This window comes from Scaptodrosophila lebanonensis, unplaced genomic scaffold (genome assembly GCF_003285725.1).
Source record: "Scaptodrosophila lebanonensis strain 11010-0011.00,11010-0021.00 unplaced genomic scaffold, SlebRS2 tig00000157-arrow-arrow-pilon, whole genome shotgun sequence".
NCBI classification, from domain to species: Eukaryota; Metazoa; Arthropoda; class Insecta; order Diptera; family Drosophilidae; genus Scaptodrosophila; species Scaptodrosophila lebanonensis.
This window is the reverse complement of record NW_022060595.1, coordinates 694,436-714,501: the sequence shown is the minus strand read 5'-3', so window position 1 is coordinate 714,501 and position 20,066 is coordinate 694,436. Positions and strand designations below refer to the sequence as shown.

The 20,066-nt window shown below is 40.2% G+C and overlaps 1 protein-coding gene across 3 annotated transcripts in view; it reads right to left on the bottom strand.

Annotated features, from left to right (window-relative positions):
- The window catches only part of LOC115629549 (putative hydroxypyruvate isomerase), a 106,917-nt gene that overhangs the window by 47,409 nt on the left and 39,442 nt on the right, over positions 1 to 20,066 (bottom strand). For all 3 annotated transcript variants that reach the window (XM_030526031.1, XM_030526033.1, XM_030526032.1), the window contains one exon: positions 3,177 to 3,373. In XM_030526031.1, coding sequence (XP_030381891.1) covers positions 3,177 to 3,372 — 196 coding nt within the window. In that variant the 5' untranslated portion in view covers position 3,373. Of the gene's footprint in view, positions 1 to 3,176; positions 3,374 to 20,066 lie in introns of those variants that run through there.

Genomic DNA, 20,066 nt, shown 5'->3' with positions numbered 1-20,066 from the left:
TCAATATATGGAGTGCCTGCGAACAGACGCAAATGTATAAGCAAGGCGTCTGCTGAAACGACGAAGAAAAAGAAGAAGAATAGTGAGAAGGAGCCTAATCTTGCCAATATATATATTTATATAAAGTATAAATAATTAATAATTAAAGGAAATAAATAATTAAATAAGAATAAAATCTCAGTTTAAACTGCATTTGTATTTTTCTATAAGTTTAATTAAAGTTATTTTAAATAATAACAGTATAATTAAAATTTTTAAATGTAATAAAAAAACACTGTGCCGAGACATAATCTAGCAAATGGTGATGCGAAAATGAAGCCAACATTAAACACAAGGAATTACCGTAAGAATGACGTTGTAGATATAGTAAGAGAAAACAAGAAAGGAATGCTAAAGTCGAGCAGACTCAACTCTTAAATACCCTGTACCACCCCACAAAAAAGTAATTAAATTAATGAATTAATTTAATTTAATTAATTAATTAATTAATTTAATTTAATTAATTGACTAAATTAATTTAATTAATTAACTAAATTAAATATAAAATATTCCATGCATGCATACATACATTTACATTTACATCAGAATCGTGCCTAATGCGTGTTTGTGTACTTGTACATATGTATGTATGTGTGCATTGGGCCTGGTTATATGGCTATAACTTTCATTCCGATCGTTCTATCATAATGAAACTTGGTATACGGATATATAATCACTAACCTAATGTGACTACCAAATTTTTAATTCCAAGAATTACGGGAGTTATAGAAAATCGTTAATAGGGGGGGAGTGGGGGGGTGGATCAGAAAAAATGAACTAACTCGTCCTTTCTCGGGCTCAGGAGAATCTGTATACCAAGTTTGGTATAGCTCTTATACTTTCGGAGATCCTTGCGTTCATACAGACAGACAGACGGACAGACGGACATGGCTATATCGACTCGGATTGTCATGCTGATCAAGAATATATATATTTTGTGGGATCTACCAAGCCTCCTTCTGTGTGTTCCATGTGCACTCGCACAAAACTAATATACCCTTGTACCCTTTGGGTACAGGGTATAATAATCTGATATGGAGAAGCACGCGACCGTTGACACCGACTCAAAAAGTAACAATCATTCTACCTACATTATTGTAGGTGAATACACAATTATTTGTTTACTTTTTTTTTTAGTGAATGTGAAGTACACTAACTAATGTGTTTGAATATGGGTAGACCTACTAAACGTGCTACTCATATGAAACAAAGATCCTTTCACCATTTTCACCATTTCCTAACGAATTCGTCGTGGATATGCAAAGACAATCTTAGGGTGTGCAGAGTAATTAATGTCTGGTGCATATTCGAACGCAAAGCGAATGTTAATGCACTACTGGTTTGCTGCCTCTCTCTGTGGCGTTCTCTGAATGTGTCTTTATTCAGTTTTCGAGCAATTTATGTTAGAATTGTTTGAAGTCGGTTTTTTATACTCTGTACATGAAATGTACAAGATTATATTAGGTTGAGCTGAGCGGGAGCTGAAAAATATAACAGGCAGAAGGGGGCGTGGCAGACCCCAAAGTATACATATTCTTGATCAGCATGACAAGACGAGTCGATCTATGTCTGTCTGTTCGCCTCTCCGTATGTATGAACACATGGATCTCAGAGACTATAAGAGATAGAGACACCAAATTTTTGCACGCAGATGCGTTATGTGTGTACGCTGGGCTGAGACTATAAGACCCAGGAGCACCAAATAAAAAAATAAATAAAAATAAATAATAAATAAATAAAAATAAAAAGTTCAAGATGCCTTATGTAAAAATGTAGAAAATGTGTTTTCTGGAATTTTTTTGTTGGTCCTATTTATGTCAACCTACCGATATCATGGATTTATAAATAACTTTACTTTTAAATAATTAGCTGAAGGCAGTATGAGTCGAGGGACTTCGAACACCACCCACTAGCCGACGAACTCAAGCCGGAACCTAATAATAGCGTGCGTTTTCAATCATACACACACCACCTCGTCTAATCCAATGGGCTATTTTCTATACCCGTTACAATTTTAAGCTTTAGCTGGCCCACACCGGCCAGGGTACAACCCCTCGAGATTCTTTAGGAAACTGGTAGGAGACAGCTTAAATATCAAGTTGACTCCATCCTTAGTCAATATCCATCACGTCTAATGGAGCTGCAATTACATTAATCAAAGAGGTAAGTCCTCATTCGACAACGTATTAATTTATAACCTACTTATATGCAATAGCGGGAACGACCTAACATTCATCACTAAAAGTCCTTATTATGAAACTAGGGCACCACCACCTAGAAACCCAAAAAATATGAATTATGGGGTATTATGTGCGACTACTGACTAAGAACAACAGTGGGACTGTTGGGACTGCTGAGCTGAACAACTTGGTTGGTCTCTGCAAATACCTGTTTGGATTCGCTCTATAAGGTCTGTCCTAGTACGTCTCATAAGGAAAACCACAAGCCGCCTGGTGCTTAATTGATTTAGACATGTAGCTTGTCTAACAATCGACAGGATAAATCAATTTAACGAAGCTGATATACTCGCTCTAGAAACCAACTGGGAGCGCACTATATGGGAAATTTTCTTCTCCTCGCCATCCTTGCTATAGGATGAAGGCGGCAAATGGTTGGAGTGCTATTAGGGTTCACTCAACCCTCTCTTTCCGGGGTGATGAGATGGTAGGAGTTTCTCTCCCAGTATTATACTCTGGATTTATCTGACCATAATTCGACCTTTATTACTATGCAGGGACATATTGCGGTGGCCAGCGCTAGCGAATTGTACAAAAGCACTGAACAGAGCTTAATTACAGAGTTGAAGAAGGGGTCTACTTCCCAGGCCTGGGAAATCCAAATGTTTACATTGCAAAAACTCAATTTATGTTTGTCGCATAAATAGCAAAATATTTAAAATAAACAAAAAATATCTGAGTATCCTGCAAAGCGTGATTTTCCAGCCAAGAGCGGTTTCATCCGTGCATCTGAATAAATTAATTAAATGTCAATGGTAATCAGTGTTACCAACTTTTTAAAAGGAACTCCCGCCATTTGATTTTAAAACAACCAGATTTGACGGGAAAAAAGCCAAATTGGCAACACTGGTGGTGATCAACAATTTTATTTGTTGTTATTAGTTCTGTTCTTTTCCTTACCCAAAGCAATATTTATTAAGGAAACACATATTCCGGTCTCGTTAGTAGCCTTCACCACATCGTCAACTTCATGTTCAGGATATGGAATCTCAACTGCTTTAAACCCATAAATGTGTGCCTTTCTAATCCGTTCTGCGATTGAAGTTGATGATTCACCGAAAAGAAAATTAAGGTTTGCTGCAAATCTTAGCGTCATTCTGAAATGAAAGATGAAATTTCAGCATGGAAAAGGTCTAATAAACATAACAAACATAACATAATTAAATTTTGTGCAAAGTGCACAATATATCAGACAGAAGAATGTAGGACAGACCCCATCTATATATATATATATAAAACAGTTTGTCCTGACTGACTCATTGATTGGTGAACAACGAACAGGCCAAACGGTAAGAGCTAGAAAGCCGAAATTTTGGCTCAATTATTCTTTCATAACGAGGCGATAAGAAGCGGATTTGGACTCCAACGTTTGTATGAAAAATCCGCATTTTCAACCGATCGATTTCAAACTTAGTTTGTATACACTCACGTTCTTAGCTTTTTCAAATAGACACTCAGAAAACATGTATTCTTAGTTTTTTCTAATAGACTCCAAACTTTGTTTGAAACAAGAAAGGAATGCTAAAGTCGAGCGTGCTCAACTCTTAAATACCCTGTACCTCCCACCAAAAAGGAAAAACAGAAAAAAAAGGTTTAATCAATTTTAAAAAATTATATTAATTATATAATTTAACTATACATGTTCATGTATAGTTTCAACGGCACACATTTACATCAGTATCGTGACTCTGCGTTTTTATATGCATGTATGTATGCAGCACAATGATGAACCAAAGCAGCAACAACAACAACAGGTGCGGGCAGAGCTACAAGCAGAGCATGGGCAGCGATTTTATTTATGGCTAAAACTTTCTTCAGAATTGCCCTATCATGATGAAACTTGGCATACAGACACATAATCACTAACGGGATGTAGTTACCAAATTTTAGTTCAAAAGAATTACGGGAGTTATGGAAAAAACACGAATTGCGGGGGAGTGCGGGTGTATCAGAATAAAACAAGAAAGTCGAGCGGGCTCAACTTTTAAATAGCCTGTACCACCCCACAAAAAAAAAACAATTTAATTAATTAATTTAATTAAATATAAAATATTTAACACATGCATACAGACATAATTGCTTATGAACAATTTCAACAACATAGATTTACATCAGAATCGTGTCTATGCGTGCTTGTATGCAGTAAAAAAATAAGTCAAAGCAGCAACCCCTGTCGGCAGAGCTTGGGCAGAGATTATTTTTATGGCTATAACTTTCTTCATAACTAACCTATCAGAATGAAACTTAGCACACAGAGTACAAAATTCCAAGAAATACGGAAGTTATGGGAATAACACGAATTTCGGGGGAGTGGGGGATACCAAGTTTGGTTATTCTTGCTTTTGTACTTCCTAAGATCCTTGCGTTAATACAGACGGACGGACAGACAGACATGGCTATATCGACTCGCCTTGTCATCCTGATCCAGAATATATATACTTTGTGGGGTCTGTCACGTCTCCTTCTGCCTGTTACATACATTCGCACAAAACTAGCATAGCCTTTCACCCTTTGGGTACAGGCACGAACCTGAAAATGCGATAGAAACAAAAGCAACACGACCAAAATATAATTTAAAGTTGTTTTAATATTTATTTAATATTTATTCCAGTTTTTTGCACAAAGCGCTGCAGCAGCAAATATATTTATGACTATAACTTGTTAAATCGGTCTATCATAGTGAAACTTGGCACACGGACACATAATAACCAACTGGGAGTATTTGCAAAATTTTAGTTCGAAATTCCAAGAATTACGGGAGTTACAATTTGCGGGGGAGAGGGGGGAGGGAGGGAAATTCCAAAATATACATTTTTGGCGCATCTGGGACTAAAATTTTGTGTTCCTAGGTCTTATAGTCTCCGAGATATAGGCGATTATACGAATGGAAAATCGGGAAAACCCCCATAGGGGGGAAGTGGGGGGAGGGGGAATGAAAAAAATAAAACAAACTCGTATAGAATACACACATAAGGCATCTTTGTGCAAAATTTGGTGTCTCTATCTCTTATAGTCTCTGAGATCCAGGTGTTCATACGGACGGACAGACGGACAGACAGGGCTAGATCGTCTCGTCATGGTGATGAAGAATATATATACTTTGTGGGGTCTGCCACGCCTCCTTCATGTACACAAATTGTGGGGGAGTGGGCCTCCTTCTGTCTGTTACATACATTCGCACAAAAGTAGTATAACCTTTCACCTTTGGGTACAGGATATAAAAATTCTATTCATAAAACTTTTATAATTAAATTAAATACAAATTATTCAATACATACAAAGTAAACAGGACTTTTTGAATCTAGCGCCCCCTGGTGGCGCTATCTATATGTTGACTGGTGCGTTAGAATCTGCTATCTTTATCGATTATCCAGTGAGAATTTCATGACATTTCATCGATTGGAAGTGAAGTTATTGAATTTTAAGTGTCAGTATGTTTGTGTTATTGGTGCAAAAATGAGTTTCGAACAAAGAGCCAACATTAAATTTTATTTTAAAATGGTAAAACTTTTACCGAAACGTTTCAATTGATGGAACAAGTTTATGGCGATGATTGCCTATCCCGTAGCAGAGTGCAAATGGTCGTGAGGACATAAATGACGATCAACATGTGGGCCAATCAAAATTCGTGATCACCGAAAATTCCACCGAAACTGTGCGTGAATTCATCAGAAATCAGTCGAAATTATCATTGAAATTGATGGAAATGGAATTGAACATCTCCAAAACATCGATTTATCGCATTGCGACCGAACATTTGGGCTTACGAAAGGTGTGTGCACGGTTTGTTCCGCACAAATTGACTGATGACCAAAAATTGCTCAGAATCGATCGACGCTTGTGACCGATTATTTGACCAAAAATCACATTTTAACCATTGACCACTCGCCGTATTCACCTGATATGACACCGTGCAACTTCTACCTTTTCGGAAAAATGCATTTGCCCATGAAAGGAAAGCGTTATGCAGACGTAGAGGCCATTCAAAAGGCTTGCACCGGCATACTGGCGGTCATACCGGCCAACGAGCTAAAACACTCCTTCGACATGCTTTTGGATCGTGCAAAAAGCTGTATTGAAGCAGAAGTTGACTATTTTGAATAAAATAAATTGATTTTGTCGAAAAAACCATTTGTTCTGTTTTTTTTTTTAAAGTCCTGCTTACTTTGGATATACAAAAGTGGAGACATGTTTATGTTTAACAGCAACATGTTTAACAGCACACATTTACATCAGAATCGTGTCTCTGCGGGTTAATATGCATATTCGTATGCAGCACAAAGTAGAACCAAAGCAGCAACAACAACAACAGCTGCGGGCAGCGCTGCGGGCAGCGCTGCGGGCAGAGCTACAAGCAGAGCATGAACAGCGATTTTATGTATGGCTATAACTTTCTTCAGAATTGACCTATCATGACGAAACTTGGTACACGGACACATAATCACTAACGGGATGTAGTCACCAAATTTGAATACATGATCAAGAATATATGTATTTTGTGGGGTCTACCACGCCTGCCTCTGTGTGTTACATACATTCGCATAAAACTAATATAGCGTTTTACCCTTTGGGTACAGGCTATAAAAATTAAAAGAATTAAAAAAGAATTTGATCGATTTTACCTCTCTCGGTATTCGAACTCACGTAAAGGGTGTATATTTGCACATGTACATAGCAGTTGCGTCTATGTGAGTGTATGCATGTCTTTGTGTGTCTATTCGTATCTGTGCGAACATGTTTGCAGTCAACCAAAGCACCAGCATCAACAACATCTACGAGCAGCGCTTGAGCAGCAAATATATTTATGGCTATAACTTCTTGTTAAATCGGTCTATCATAGTGAAACTTGGCATACGGACACATAATCACTAAGAGGGGGTATTTGCAATTTGAATTCGAAATTCCAAGTATTACGATTACGATTTGCGTGGGAGAGGGGGAGGGAGGGAAATTCCAAAATACACAATTTCTGCGTATTCATATAAAATTTGGAAAATAGGGAAAACCGCAAGTGGGGAAGGGAGGGGGGAAATCAAAAAAATAAAACAAACTTGCACAGCGTACACACATAACGCATCTCTGGGCAAAGTTTCGTGTTTCTCTGAGATGCAGGTGTTCATACGGTCAGACGGATGGACAGACAGACGGACGGACAAATGGGCATGGCTATATCGACTTGTCCTGTCATCCTGATCAATAATATATATACTTTGAGGGGTCTGCCACGTCTCCTTCTGTGTGTTACATACATTCGGATCTCTGCCCGGGTGGTCTAACCCCTTCTCCGCCACACGTGGGAACCTAATATATATACAAAATGAACACTTCAACGCCAAATAAACAAGACAACAAAACAAGCAAGAAAAAAACGGAGCGACGCACAGCGGCTCGGATTCTTCGACGGCTTGCCAATAATGCAAGAGCAAGTGTCGAAGGAGGACTATGAGAAGGTCCAGGAGGACATTCGGTGGGCGAAGCTAGTTGTTACAAATTAATTTTAGTTTGAATTTGTACTGGTTTTAATTTGAATTTGAAAGTACTTGCCGATTAGTTGTTTATGAAACTCTGTAATATTCGATCATTAGTTTAGAATTAATTATCGAACTATCGCGTCAGTATTCAAGACGAAGTGAAAGGATTGGTATGTAAGCGCGTAAAAATATATAATTTGTAAAACAAAACTACTTTATAGATAATAAACCACCACCACAACCGCTCAAGATTTTCATTATAATTGCCAAGTGAAGTTGGGTTGGTTGTCGTTTTCGTTATTCGCGGACCCTTCGGAGACTGCTCAACATTTTTTATTATCAATCGCCGCCATCTTGGGAGACGCCGATCTAGTGCACCTGTCGCCGCGCTGTTTGGAGTTTGTTTTTTGGGCATTGTCTGCCGCCCAGTATTGGACTAATTCAGGAATGTGCATCGCCGCCGCACGATTAAGGAAACCTGAAGAAGTCACGTAAATATCGGAGTCTACCAAATATATCTACGTGCACAGTGAATTGCCTGCCGCACAGTGGTGGATATATAAGCAGTGGTGAAAAAGTTTTGTGCATTGCCCGCCGCACATCGACTCTTATGCCAAGAGTCAGTCATCGAACAACTAAAGGAAAGCCGCCAGTCCGTTTAGGACTTGAACACAACATGTCTCAAAGGTCAGACAATGAAGATGAGCTCGACGCTACCGTGGTTGCCCCCTGCAAGGTTGAGCAACTACAGCAAAAGGTTCTGGACTTGGAAAAGAAGTTCACAGAGGTGCTCAAGCGTAATGATGAGCTGAGTAAGTCCCTAGAAGAAAAACTGAACCGTAATGATGCCGAAAGTAAAGGTATGTTTCAAAATGGAATGCCCTTAGTAGATCATAACATTTTCCCAGAAAAGCAATTAAAAAGCCAGCAGCATGTAGTTAGAAATAACGAACCATATAATACCATTACAATGCCGCCACCGCCAAAACACACTGTTCTACAAGCTGCAAATGCTATGCCGCCACCGTCAGATTATACGCCTCTACAAGCAACGAATTTTTTGCCGCATTCGTTGCAACCTGTCCCTCATATCCCGCCGAGGTCTCCGTATACATCTTCGTCATCACAGAATAATAATTATGAAGACAACTCACACAGTCAACCTTACTTACGTAAACTACAGGATTTGCCTGAGTTTTCTGGAACACCAGAACAGTGGCCTATGTTTTACGTAGCCTATAAAGAAACATCGAAAGCGTACAAATATACTAATTTGGAAAACTTGACGCGCCTTCAAAAAGCTCTTGTAGGTGCTGCCCGGAATATAGTTTCGTCTTTGCTTATACACTCTGAGAACGTCGAAATCGTTATTGCCACTTTGAATCAGTATTATGGTCGCCCTGAAATTTTAATCCGAAGCCAAATTGCCAAAGTTCGTGCCTTTCCGACAGTAAAATATAATAAAATAAATGACTTAATTGAATTTAGTGTATTAGCCGCGAACTTGACAGCATTTTTAGAAAATTGTAATGCTATGCCGCATTTAAGTAATCCAACTCTCATTGACGAGTTGGTTAGTAAACTGCCTATGTCTAAAAGAGAGGAGTGGGCAAAATATACGACAGAAAAAGGATTGATATACCCAACAGTAAGGAATTTCTCAGATTGGCTGCAACAAGTTGCGAAATACTTAACAATTGCATTAGAAGCAACAACCGTCAAAGTTCAAACGAATGAATTGCGAGAGAAAAGACCTGAACCAAAGCAAACATTCACTTTATATGAAAATAACACGAAGTCTCAAAAGTGTCTCCTATGTAACGCCGAGCATCAACTCTATAAATGTAATGTCTTTCGCCAAAAAGAATTGGCCGATAGATGGGAATTTGTCAAAAAGAACCGATTGTGCTTTTGTTGCCTAAGTCTAGGCCACTCACTACAAAATTGTTCACGCCGAAGAGATTGTAATATCGACTCTTGTACTAAACCACATAATCGTTTGCTACATTATAACGCCGCGATGCAAGGTAAAAGGAAAATACATCCTACAACTATATCCGAGGAACCAAAATCAGAAGCCAGTGTTGTTATTACAACGGTCGTCGAAAAAGACTTGCCCGATAAAACGCTTCTTAAGTTTCTGCCTGTAAGTGTTTCGGGTCCAAAAGGTACATGCGAAATTATTGCATTCATTGATGAAGGATCAACTATTTCCCTGATTGAGAATGACGTCGCTGAATTAATAGGAGCTAAAGGAAATAAAAGCCTAATGACGCTAAAGTGGATTGGTGACAAATCCGTAAGCGAAATGTCGGAACAAGTTAATATAGAAATCAGAGGTATAAGCTGTGGGCCTATATCCTACAACTTGAAAAATGTTCGCACAATAAACAATTTGCTTTTGCCAAAACAGAGCCTGAACTTAAATAAATTTTACTCTCATTTCTTATCTTTGAGAAACTTACCAATTGAGAATTACACTGACGCCGCCCCTAAAATGTTAATTGGAATGCCACATACAACGTTGATAAGGCCGGAGAAGGTCATAAATCTTAATAACAATTTTGCCGTACACAAAACAAAACTGGGCTGGACACTTTTTGGTTCTAACGAATCAAAAGGTGGAGAAATCGTATGCCACTTAGTAAACGAAAATGACATTTCTACAGAGCTGCAAGAACTGATGAACGAATACTTGAATATAGAAAGCTTTGGGGTAAAATCGTTTAAGCCCGTTAAATCTAATGCTGATATTAGAGCCGAAGAAATTTTAGAAGTTACAACGAAGAAAATAGAAAATTACTATGAAACCGGATTATTATGGAAAGAAGATAATATTGAAATGCCAAACAACTATGAGATGGCATTGAAGCGCCTAGAAGCTATGGAAAAGAAAATGAATAATGACAATGCGCTTAAGAAGTGGTACACGGAAAAGATATCGGACTACTTGAAAAAAGGATATGTACGCAAGCTTTTACCAGAAGAAGAAAGACAAAGAGGACACAGAACATGGTACCTTCCACATTTTGCCGTCTGCAACGCAAATAAAAACAACAAGCTGCGTCTTGTGTTTGACGCCGCTGCTATGATGAATGGAGTGTCTCTTAATACGAACTTAATGAAAGGACCAGACGCTTACCAACCCGTACCGTTACCAACAATTTTAATGAAATTTCGCGAAGGAAGCATTGGCATATGTGGAGACATCAAGGAGATGTTCCATCAGATCGCCATTCGAAAAAAGGACCAGGGTTCGCAAAGATTTCTGTGGAGAGATAGTAATGTCAGCACACCTAGCACATACGTTATGCAAGTAATGATTTTTGGATCAGCCAGTTCGCCTTGTTCAGCGCAGTATGTTAAAAACACAAATGCCAAAACCTATTTAGATAAAAACAGTAGAGCCGTGCAAGCCATAATAGAACGCCATTATGTTGATGACTATGTTGATAGCTTTAGTAATATACATGAAGCTTATTCCGTTGTAAAAAAGGTTATTGAAATTCACGAAAATGCTAACTTCGAGCTTCGTGGTTTCGTTTCAAACTCAGAACAATTAATGCATTTGTTAAATAACAAAAATATATCACAGCTAGCAAACCTAACAGACCTTAATCAATGTAAGCCAATTACTGAAAAGATTTTGGGCTTACATTGGAATGCAAAAGACGATATATTTTGCTTTGTTCTTAAATTTAACAAAATACCCGAATCAGTCGTTAAAATGAAATCATATCCCACAAAGAGACAGGTACTGTCTATTATTATGTCTATTTTTGACCCATTTGGATTTATCGCACACTATGTTATAAAAGGAAAATTACTTATACAAGAGCTGTGGCGCTCTAAGACGCAGTGGGACCAGGTTATACCCGATCAACTAAAAAATTTATGGAATAATTGGTATACAATGATTAACGTAGTAAACTCAATACGAATACCCAGATGTTATCACTCGAAGTTTTTGGAAAATAATTGCATAATACAACTGCATATTTTTGTTGACGCCAGCGAAGAAGCCTATGCCGCCGTTGCTTACTGGAGGATTGAATATTGTGACGAAGTAACAGTTGCCTTCGTTTTAGGTAAAGCAAACTGTAGCCCTTTAAAGCAGCTATCTATTCCTCGATTAGAACTTCAGGCAGCCGTATTGGGAGTTCGCCTTAAAGATGCTATTGTCAACAGCCACGACATAAAACCAGACGAAGTCTTTTTATGGTCCGATTCAAAAACAGTTATCAATTGGATTCAGTCAGACAGCCGCCGTTATAAACAATTTGTCGCTCATCGCATATCAGAAATATTGGACAGCACTGAAGCACGCCAATGGAAATGGATACCTGGATCGCAAAACCCTGCTGATGTTGCCACTCGTATGGACTCGAATGTAAAATCAAAGAAATGGCTAGAAGGACCTTTATTCCTAAGAAACGACAGCGAAAGATGGCCTGTTTTAAACGAGAACATAAAGCAGTACGATCAACAAAATGAACAACGAATAAAATTCTTGTTTTCGACCGTAGAAGAGAATGGTCCAATATTTAGTTTAATTGAAAAAACATCTAAATACGAAAAGCTAATAAGAGTGTACGCCTATGTTCTTAGAGTCGTGGACACGTTCAAAAACAGAATTGGAAAAACTTCAGCATGTCTTCAGACATCGTTGATATTATCAGCAAGAGAATTACACCTTTCTGAAAAGCTTTTATGCCGCCTGGTTCAGCGTCATTGTTTCAGAGCCGAAGTAGCCGCACTTCAGAACGGACAATCCGTACCAAAAGCCAGTAAAATAGTTTGCCTAACCCCAGTAATGGACGAAGATGGAGTTATGCGTGTATCCGGTCGAATTAACAATGCCAACTGCGTGGATGACAATGTAAAAAGACCTTTGATATTGCCAAAGAATCATAAGTTGACATATTTAATTGCACAGCACTTTCACGAACAATGTAAGCATCAGAATATGGAAACTATAATATCAAATATAAGAACAAAATTTTGGATACCATCTGTTAGAGCCTTGGTCAATAAAGTAAAGTCAGGTTGCCAAGTTTGCAAAAATACGTACATATGTCCGAAGCCGCCATTGATGGGTCAGCTGCCCATAGATCGACTTTCACCATATGTAAGAGCCTTTACGTATACTGGATTAGATTATTTTGGTCCTATTGGAAGACGTCAAGAGAAACGCTGGGTTGCTTTGTTCACCTGTATGACCACTAGAGCAATACATTTGGAACTCGCTAAGGATCTCTCATCGGACTCTGCTATTATTTGTTTGCAAAATTTTTGTTGCCGCAGAGGCTTACCGCAGAAAATTAGAAGCGACCAGGGAACAAACTTTATTGGTGCAAGCAAAATACACTGGATTGAAGCCGTGAATGGGATGTCATCAGAGTGTGGCCGGTGCGGCATTGAATGGGAGTTTAATTCACCTGGTAATCCTGCTGCTGGCGGTGCTTGGGAGCGCATGGTGCGCAGTGTTAAAAGGGTACTAGCATTTACATTGAAACAAAAGGTACCGCAAGTTGAGACTTTGCAGAGCTTATTAATAGAAGCTGAAAACTTGATTAATTCTCGGCCATTAACACATATTCCTATTGAAGATTCCGAAGCAGAACCTCTCACTCCTAATCATTTTTTAATTGGTTGCCCTAACCTAATTCAAACGCCGCATATTGACGAGCGGCAATGCTTGAGAAAACAATGGCAAATACGACAACAGCTGAAACAGACATTTTGGAAGCGATGGATTTTAGAATACCTGCCAACATTGACTCGCCGAACCAAGTGGTTTCGACGCGTGGAACCAATTAAAGTTGGAGACATCGTAATCATCTGCGATGAGTCTGAAAGCCGAAGCCAGTGGAAGCGAGGTAGAGTAACTGCAGTGCAACTAGCTCGAGATGGACAAGTACGCAGCGCTTCAGTGAAGACGGGAACTACAACGCTTCAAAGACCAGCATCTAAGCTGGCAGTCCTCGACGTGTTTGGTGAATCTCCGGCTCCGCCTTTGTCGATTCACGGGGGCCGGAATGTTACAAATTAATTTTAGTTTGAATTTGTACTGGTTTTAATTTGAATTTGAAAGTACTTGCCGATTAGTTGTTTATGAAACTCTGTAATATTCGATCATTAGTTTAGAATTAATTATCGAACTATCGCGTCAGTATTCAAGACGAAGGGAAAGGATTGGTATGTAAGCGCGTAAAAATATATAATTTGTAAAACAAAACTACTTTATAGATAATAAACCACCACCACAACCGCTCAAGATTTTCATTATAATTGCCAAGTGAAGTTGGGTTGGTTGTCGTTTTGCTATTCACGGACCCTTCGGAGAGTGCTCAACACTAGTGCTTCCCAATTTCGTATACAATTTGGAAACTAGCAACTCCAAGCGGCAGCGCTCTATGGACGAGGACCTACAGAGAGCTACAAAAAGACCTAAGACGCAGGGAAAGTCCTGGTCTAAATCCTTTCCGGCCCTATAAATCTCCTGGGCCAGACGGCATCGTCCCGGCCCAACTCCAACACTCCCTGACGCACATCATGCCGTGGCTACTGACAATGCTCAGAAGCTGCCTAGGAATTAACCACATTCCAGCCAGCTGGAAAGAAGTTAGAGTGGTGTTCATCCCCAAAGCGGGAAAGGCATCACACGTCAAACCTAAAGATTTCAGGCCTATCAGCCTATCGTCTTTCCTATTAAAAACTCTGGAGAGACTTATAGAAATATACCTTAGGCAGACAATCAATCCGGTTCTAATGTCGAGTTCGCAGCACGCGTACAGCAAAGGCAGGTCCACGGATACGGCACTCCACTCTCTGGTCTCTAAAATAGAGAACTCACTTTCGGCTAAGGAGTATTCACTAGTAGCCTTTCTGGACATCGAGGGCGCCTTCAACAATATACTACCCTCGGCAATCACCCAATCCATGGCGGATCTTGGGGTGAACGTCTTCCTAATCGACTTCATCAGCCAGCTGCTCACTAGCAGGGCTGTGAATGCCGAACTGGGTGGACAGTCCTGCAGAAAGTTGGTAAGCAGGGGCACTCCACAGGGTGGAGTCCTCTCCCCACTACTATGGTTGCTAACAGTCAACCAGTTGCTTCGGCGTATGGAAGCGGAAGGCCATACGGTCATAGCCTATGCCGATGATGTGGCCATAATATGCAATGGTAAATACCCGCAGACACTGTGTTACCTAATGAAGGCGGCACTGTCGACGCTCTCGCAATGGGCGTCCCCTTGTGGTCTGGGAGTAAATCCCACAAAAACGGAGCTAGTACTCTTCACTAGGAAGTACAAGATCCCGGAACATGAGGCACCCACTCTAAAGGGGGTCCCCCTTAGATTCAGTCGTAGTGCTAAGTATCTGGGAGTCATCCTGGATAGCAAATTGCACTGGAACGACAACATAAATGAGCAAGTGAAGAAAGCTACGATTGCACTCTACACTTGCAAGAGAGCCATAAGCACCAGTTGGGGGTTATCGCCAGGCATAGTGCATTCGATTTACACGGCCATCATCCGACCGATTCTGCTCTACGGGATCTTGGTATGGTGGCCTGCGCTAAATAAATCGACCGCCCTCACCCTACTCAGCAGGGTGCAGAGATCGGCGGAAGTGAGCATCAGCGGGGCGCTCCGAACTACACCAACAGAGGCCCTTAACATATTTCTTAATCTTCTCCCATTGGACATCGCAGGGAAAGAACTAGCCACGAACTCGGCCCTACGGCTGAGAGAAACCTCTGCTTGGAAGAGCTCAACAAGAGGACATGCCAGCATACTCCGTCTGCACCCGAGGGTTCCCACCTACACGGACTACTGCATACCCAAACTTATTTTTGAAAAAGAATACGTAGTCAAAATTCCCACTCGGACAGATTGGGAAACCCTCCCACACAGGAGAGACAACGCCATCAACTTTTACACGGATGGCTCCAAGCTAGATCGGAGAGTAGGTGGAGGCGTCTACTCTCCGGACTTGGACATACGATTGTCCTTTCGCCTCCCAGATCACTGCAGCGTCTACCAGGTCACAAGGCACCTAGCACCCAGTATGACAGGTGGCAGACCGATATTCATATACTCTGACAGCCAAGCGGCCCGGGCACCGGGACATCGAGGGAAATTGCATTGCAGATGAGCTGGCAAGGAAGGGAACTACTGCATGCATCTTTTCAGACAGGGAAGGAACGGGCATGCCGTTAGCCTCCTTCCGGCTTTGACACGCAACCATGGGCGGTCTATGGCACAGCAGCGCTGGGAGAACACCAACACATGTGTTCGAGCAAAGCTCACCTGGCCAGTCCTTGACGCAAGCAGGACGCACAAGCTTGTAAAACTAAAGCGAACGCATATCTCATTGGTAGTGGGGGCGCTCACGGGTCATTGCCCGATTGGCAGGCACGCTGCGAGACTGGGAATCCCATAAATTGACTTATGCAGAAGCTGCAGAGACGAAGAGGAGGAAGAGAGCGTAGAGCACCTCCTCTGCTACTGAGTTAGAGAAAATCGCATTTGCGGGGGAGAGGGGGGAGGGAGGGAAATTCCAAAATATACATTTTCTGCGTATTCACACAAGGCATCTTGGACTAAAATTTGGTGTTCCTAGGTCTTATAGTCTCCGAGATATAGGCGATTATACGAATGGAAAATCGGGAAAACCCCCATAGGGGGGAAGTGGGGGGGGGAAATCAAAAAAATAAAACAAACTCGTATAGAATACACACATAACGGCACAAAGCAGGCGTAGACTACTTACCCTAGGGAAACCCTTTCTAAACGATCTCTCAGAAGCAACCAACATTGAGTTCGTGTGCCTAATTAGATTCCTAAAGACCACCGGGTGGCTAAGGGTAGACTAAGAAAGATTATATGGCATCACAATGGGCCTTATAGGCCTAAGTGGGAGGGTGAGCGCTATCACCCCGACCATTGCAACCTAACCTACATACATTCGCACAAAACTAGTATAGCCTTTCACCCTTTGGGTACAGGCTATAAAAATAATGGTAATGTTAGCCACATTTGCATTAAATAAATTAATATTTTACGAAAAAGTAATATTATGTACATATATCGGTCCTTGGAAATTGGACTACCTACCATATACACATGTATACAAGTATAAATTAAATATCGACCTTCTCCTAATTATTCGATTTACAATGAATAATTTGTGTGTTCATTCACCGTGGATGCACTTTCCTGTTTTTTGTATAGCCAATTACGTGATCGTGCAGTAAGTAGCCGAAAAAAGCCGACACATGCCCATCTCTAGCATCACAGCTGATCGCATATTTACAAGCGATTCATCGTTTGTGTTAAACGGTTTCGTCAGCTAACATCGCTACATATGTATTCCAAAGAAATCTAGGAGTATTTTGCGTTAAGCTTAATATGTATTCTTTCGATTTAAAAAGCAGAAACACGCCTTTTACACTCACAAGATATTATAATACATATTAGTGTTAAAGTGCAAAATTGAATACCTACATAGATAGCACCTGCATGAAAAAATAAAATAACTGTGTGTATTTATCAGCGTTGCCGGACGTTCCGATTTTTAAATCAAAATGAAATGTCCCGCGCGGGACTTACTCAGTCCCGCTTTTTGGGAATAACTCGATCGTGCGTGCAGCGTGCTGAGGAAGCGCACTGATAAGTGAGGGCTGGCAGTCTGCCCGGTGCGTAATGCAGTTATGTATATGTATGTATGTACGTATAACTAGTTTTGGAGCATTTGAATGTAAAAATTTTTCCATTTTCCAATAATGACTTCTCTTAACTGATTGCCTTTCGTTGACTTAAGGTTCGGGCCGGGTGCTGGCCACTCTAAAAGGGGAATTTTTGAATCTGTGCAGTATGAATGAGTGCATTATCCTGCTGGAAAATCTAGGAGTCGCCGAAATAATTTCTCCAAATTGGACTAAAACAGTCTTCAATAGGTCCACATAATATTGTACATCAATTTTATGCATTATTAAACACATTGGTATCTTTCCATCAAACCCAAAGGCAGCCCATATCATGAGGGACCCACCCTAGGGCACGTGTACTATCGGGATAATAGTATCGGTAACCTACAGGGCCCCCTAAATTAAACTTTTTCTCACTTCCAATCCCAATAAATAAATAAAATCTAGCTTACTCATTCAGCTGATTTAATAGGTTTATAAACCATTTTTATAAAAGGCTATACTAGTTTCGTGCGAATGTATGTAACAGCCAGAAGATGGAGACGTGGCAGACCCCACAAAGTATATATATTATTGATCAGGGTGGCAAGCCCACTCAATAAAGCCATGCCCGTCCGTCAGTCTGTCCGTCTGTATGAACGCAAGGATCTCAGTAAGTATAAGAGCTAGAATAACCAAACTTGGTATCCAGATTCTCCTAAGTCTAAGAAAGGACGAGTTTGTGTTTTTTTTCTGATGAATCCCTCACTCCCCCGCAATTCATACTTTTCCCATAACTCCCGCAATTTTTTGAATTTTGTACTCAGATTTGGCAAATAGCTTCAGTTAGTGATTATGAGTCCGTATGCCAAGTTACGATACGTGTATTATGAAGAAAGTTATAGCCATAAATTCTTTGCCGAAGCTCTGCCCGCAACTCTCTGCTGATGCTCTGCCCGCAGCTGATGTTTTTTTTGCTGCTTCTACTTATTCTTGTACTGGATACATACATGCATATAAACACGCATAGACACGATGATAAACATATGTCTCCACTTATGTATGTGTCGGAGTTGGGTCTTGGGCATTTGGTTCTTTTCCATATATTCGCTGCAATAGTATTTAGTACTTAGCGTTCTCACTCCCACGCACTGTAAATGAAGCCACACTCAACGTCAACATAAATGACGTCCCGCTCTTGTTGAATTCGCCGCTTCAATTCAAAGGAAACGGAATAAAGCCGTAATTCGCAGAATACCGAGAACAATGAATATGACACAACAGCTGTTAAACATTGTGAAACAACTGATACTCTACGTAATCGCCGACATATGTATGTATTGAATATACTTTTGTTAAATTTAATAAAAATAATTAAATTTATTTTAACTTAATTCAAACATTACAAAAAAAATGTTTGTTGTTGTGGGCGTGAGTACAGGAGCTTTCACTTTCGGGCTTGCTCGGCTGCAGCGTTCTCTTTTGTTTTAATTTGAAATATTCCCTGAGGTTCTTAAAATTTTGTACACGTCTTGTGGATATCTGCAGAGACAAATTTCTACGTATTTGCGATGTGCTGATATTTTTATTGGGGTGCATCCGGAATAGGGTATTTCCATAAATTTCGGCGTCCAATTTTCCCACCGAGACACTATTCCTGCCAACATTTTCCCCATTTGGGCGAATTGACATCCCCATATCACGCAGTGCCAATACTCTTCCACGCTCTTCATCTCTTTAACGGACGAAAACTCGACGTTTCTTAACAAACAAAATCAATTACGAATTACTACAAATAATTATTGTTAAAATTCAAGTATTTATAATTATTCTTATAGTTTGTAAGGAATTCTATATAAAAAGATCTAATTTGACGTAAAAAACTGAAAATCCGCAAATGAAAACAAAATAATCTGTTAATTGTTTCGTTCCCAAAAGTCAACGTTGCGGTACTTTTGCAAAATTCTTACTTATAGCTCAAGCATGACACATAGGCAATGTATAACCTGGCTGAAAATAGCGATAACATGGAGCATACTAGCGACGATGAATAGACGTCGACGCAAAAAGCCCCACCGAGGACACGGAGCAGGAGCATCTCGACGTAACTGACAGAGGAGCCGATGCGACTATTGCATAGGTGGGGTCCTTCAGATTAACCTGACCACAGAAATGCAGCGACCTCTGTTCAGGAACCCAGGGATCAAAACCAACACTTGGAGGCGATGCCAATGCCCACCACACACGGCTAAGGACACGCAATCATGCGCTTTCAATGACGCTGGGAAGATTCACATATGTGTGGTCGCGCACGGCTAACCTGTACACAGATGCCCTGTGATACATGCCCCACTTCCTCCCTATGGGGAATTTTCGGAAACGCCTTTCGTATAATCATTAATATGTCGGGGACTATACGAGCTAGAGACATCAAGATGCCTGATATGAAAACGCACAAAATACGGAATTTCTGAACTTTCCTCCCTCCCCCACTCCCCCACAATTAGTGATTTTAAGTGTATTTATTTATTTAAGAAAAAATCAACAAATTATGAAGATTACTATAAGATGATACAGATTACTATAAAATGTTCTATACTATATTACTGTTTGGTCATCCGGCCA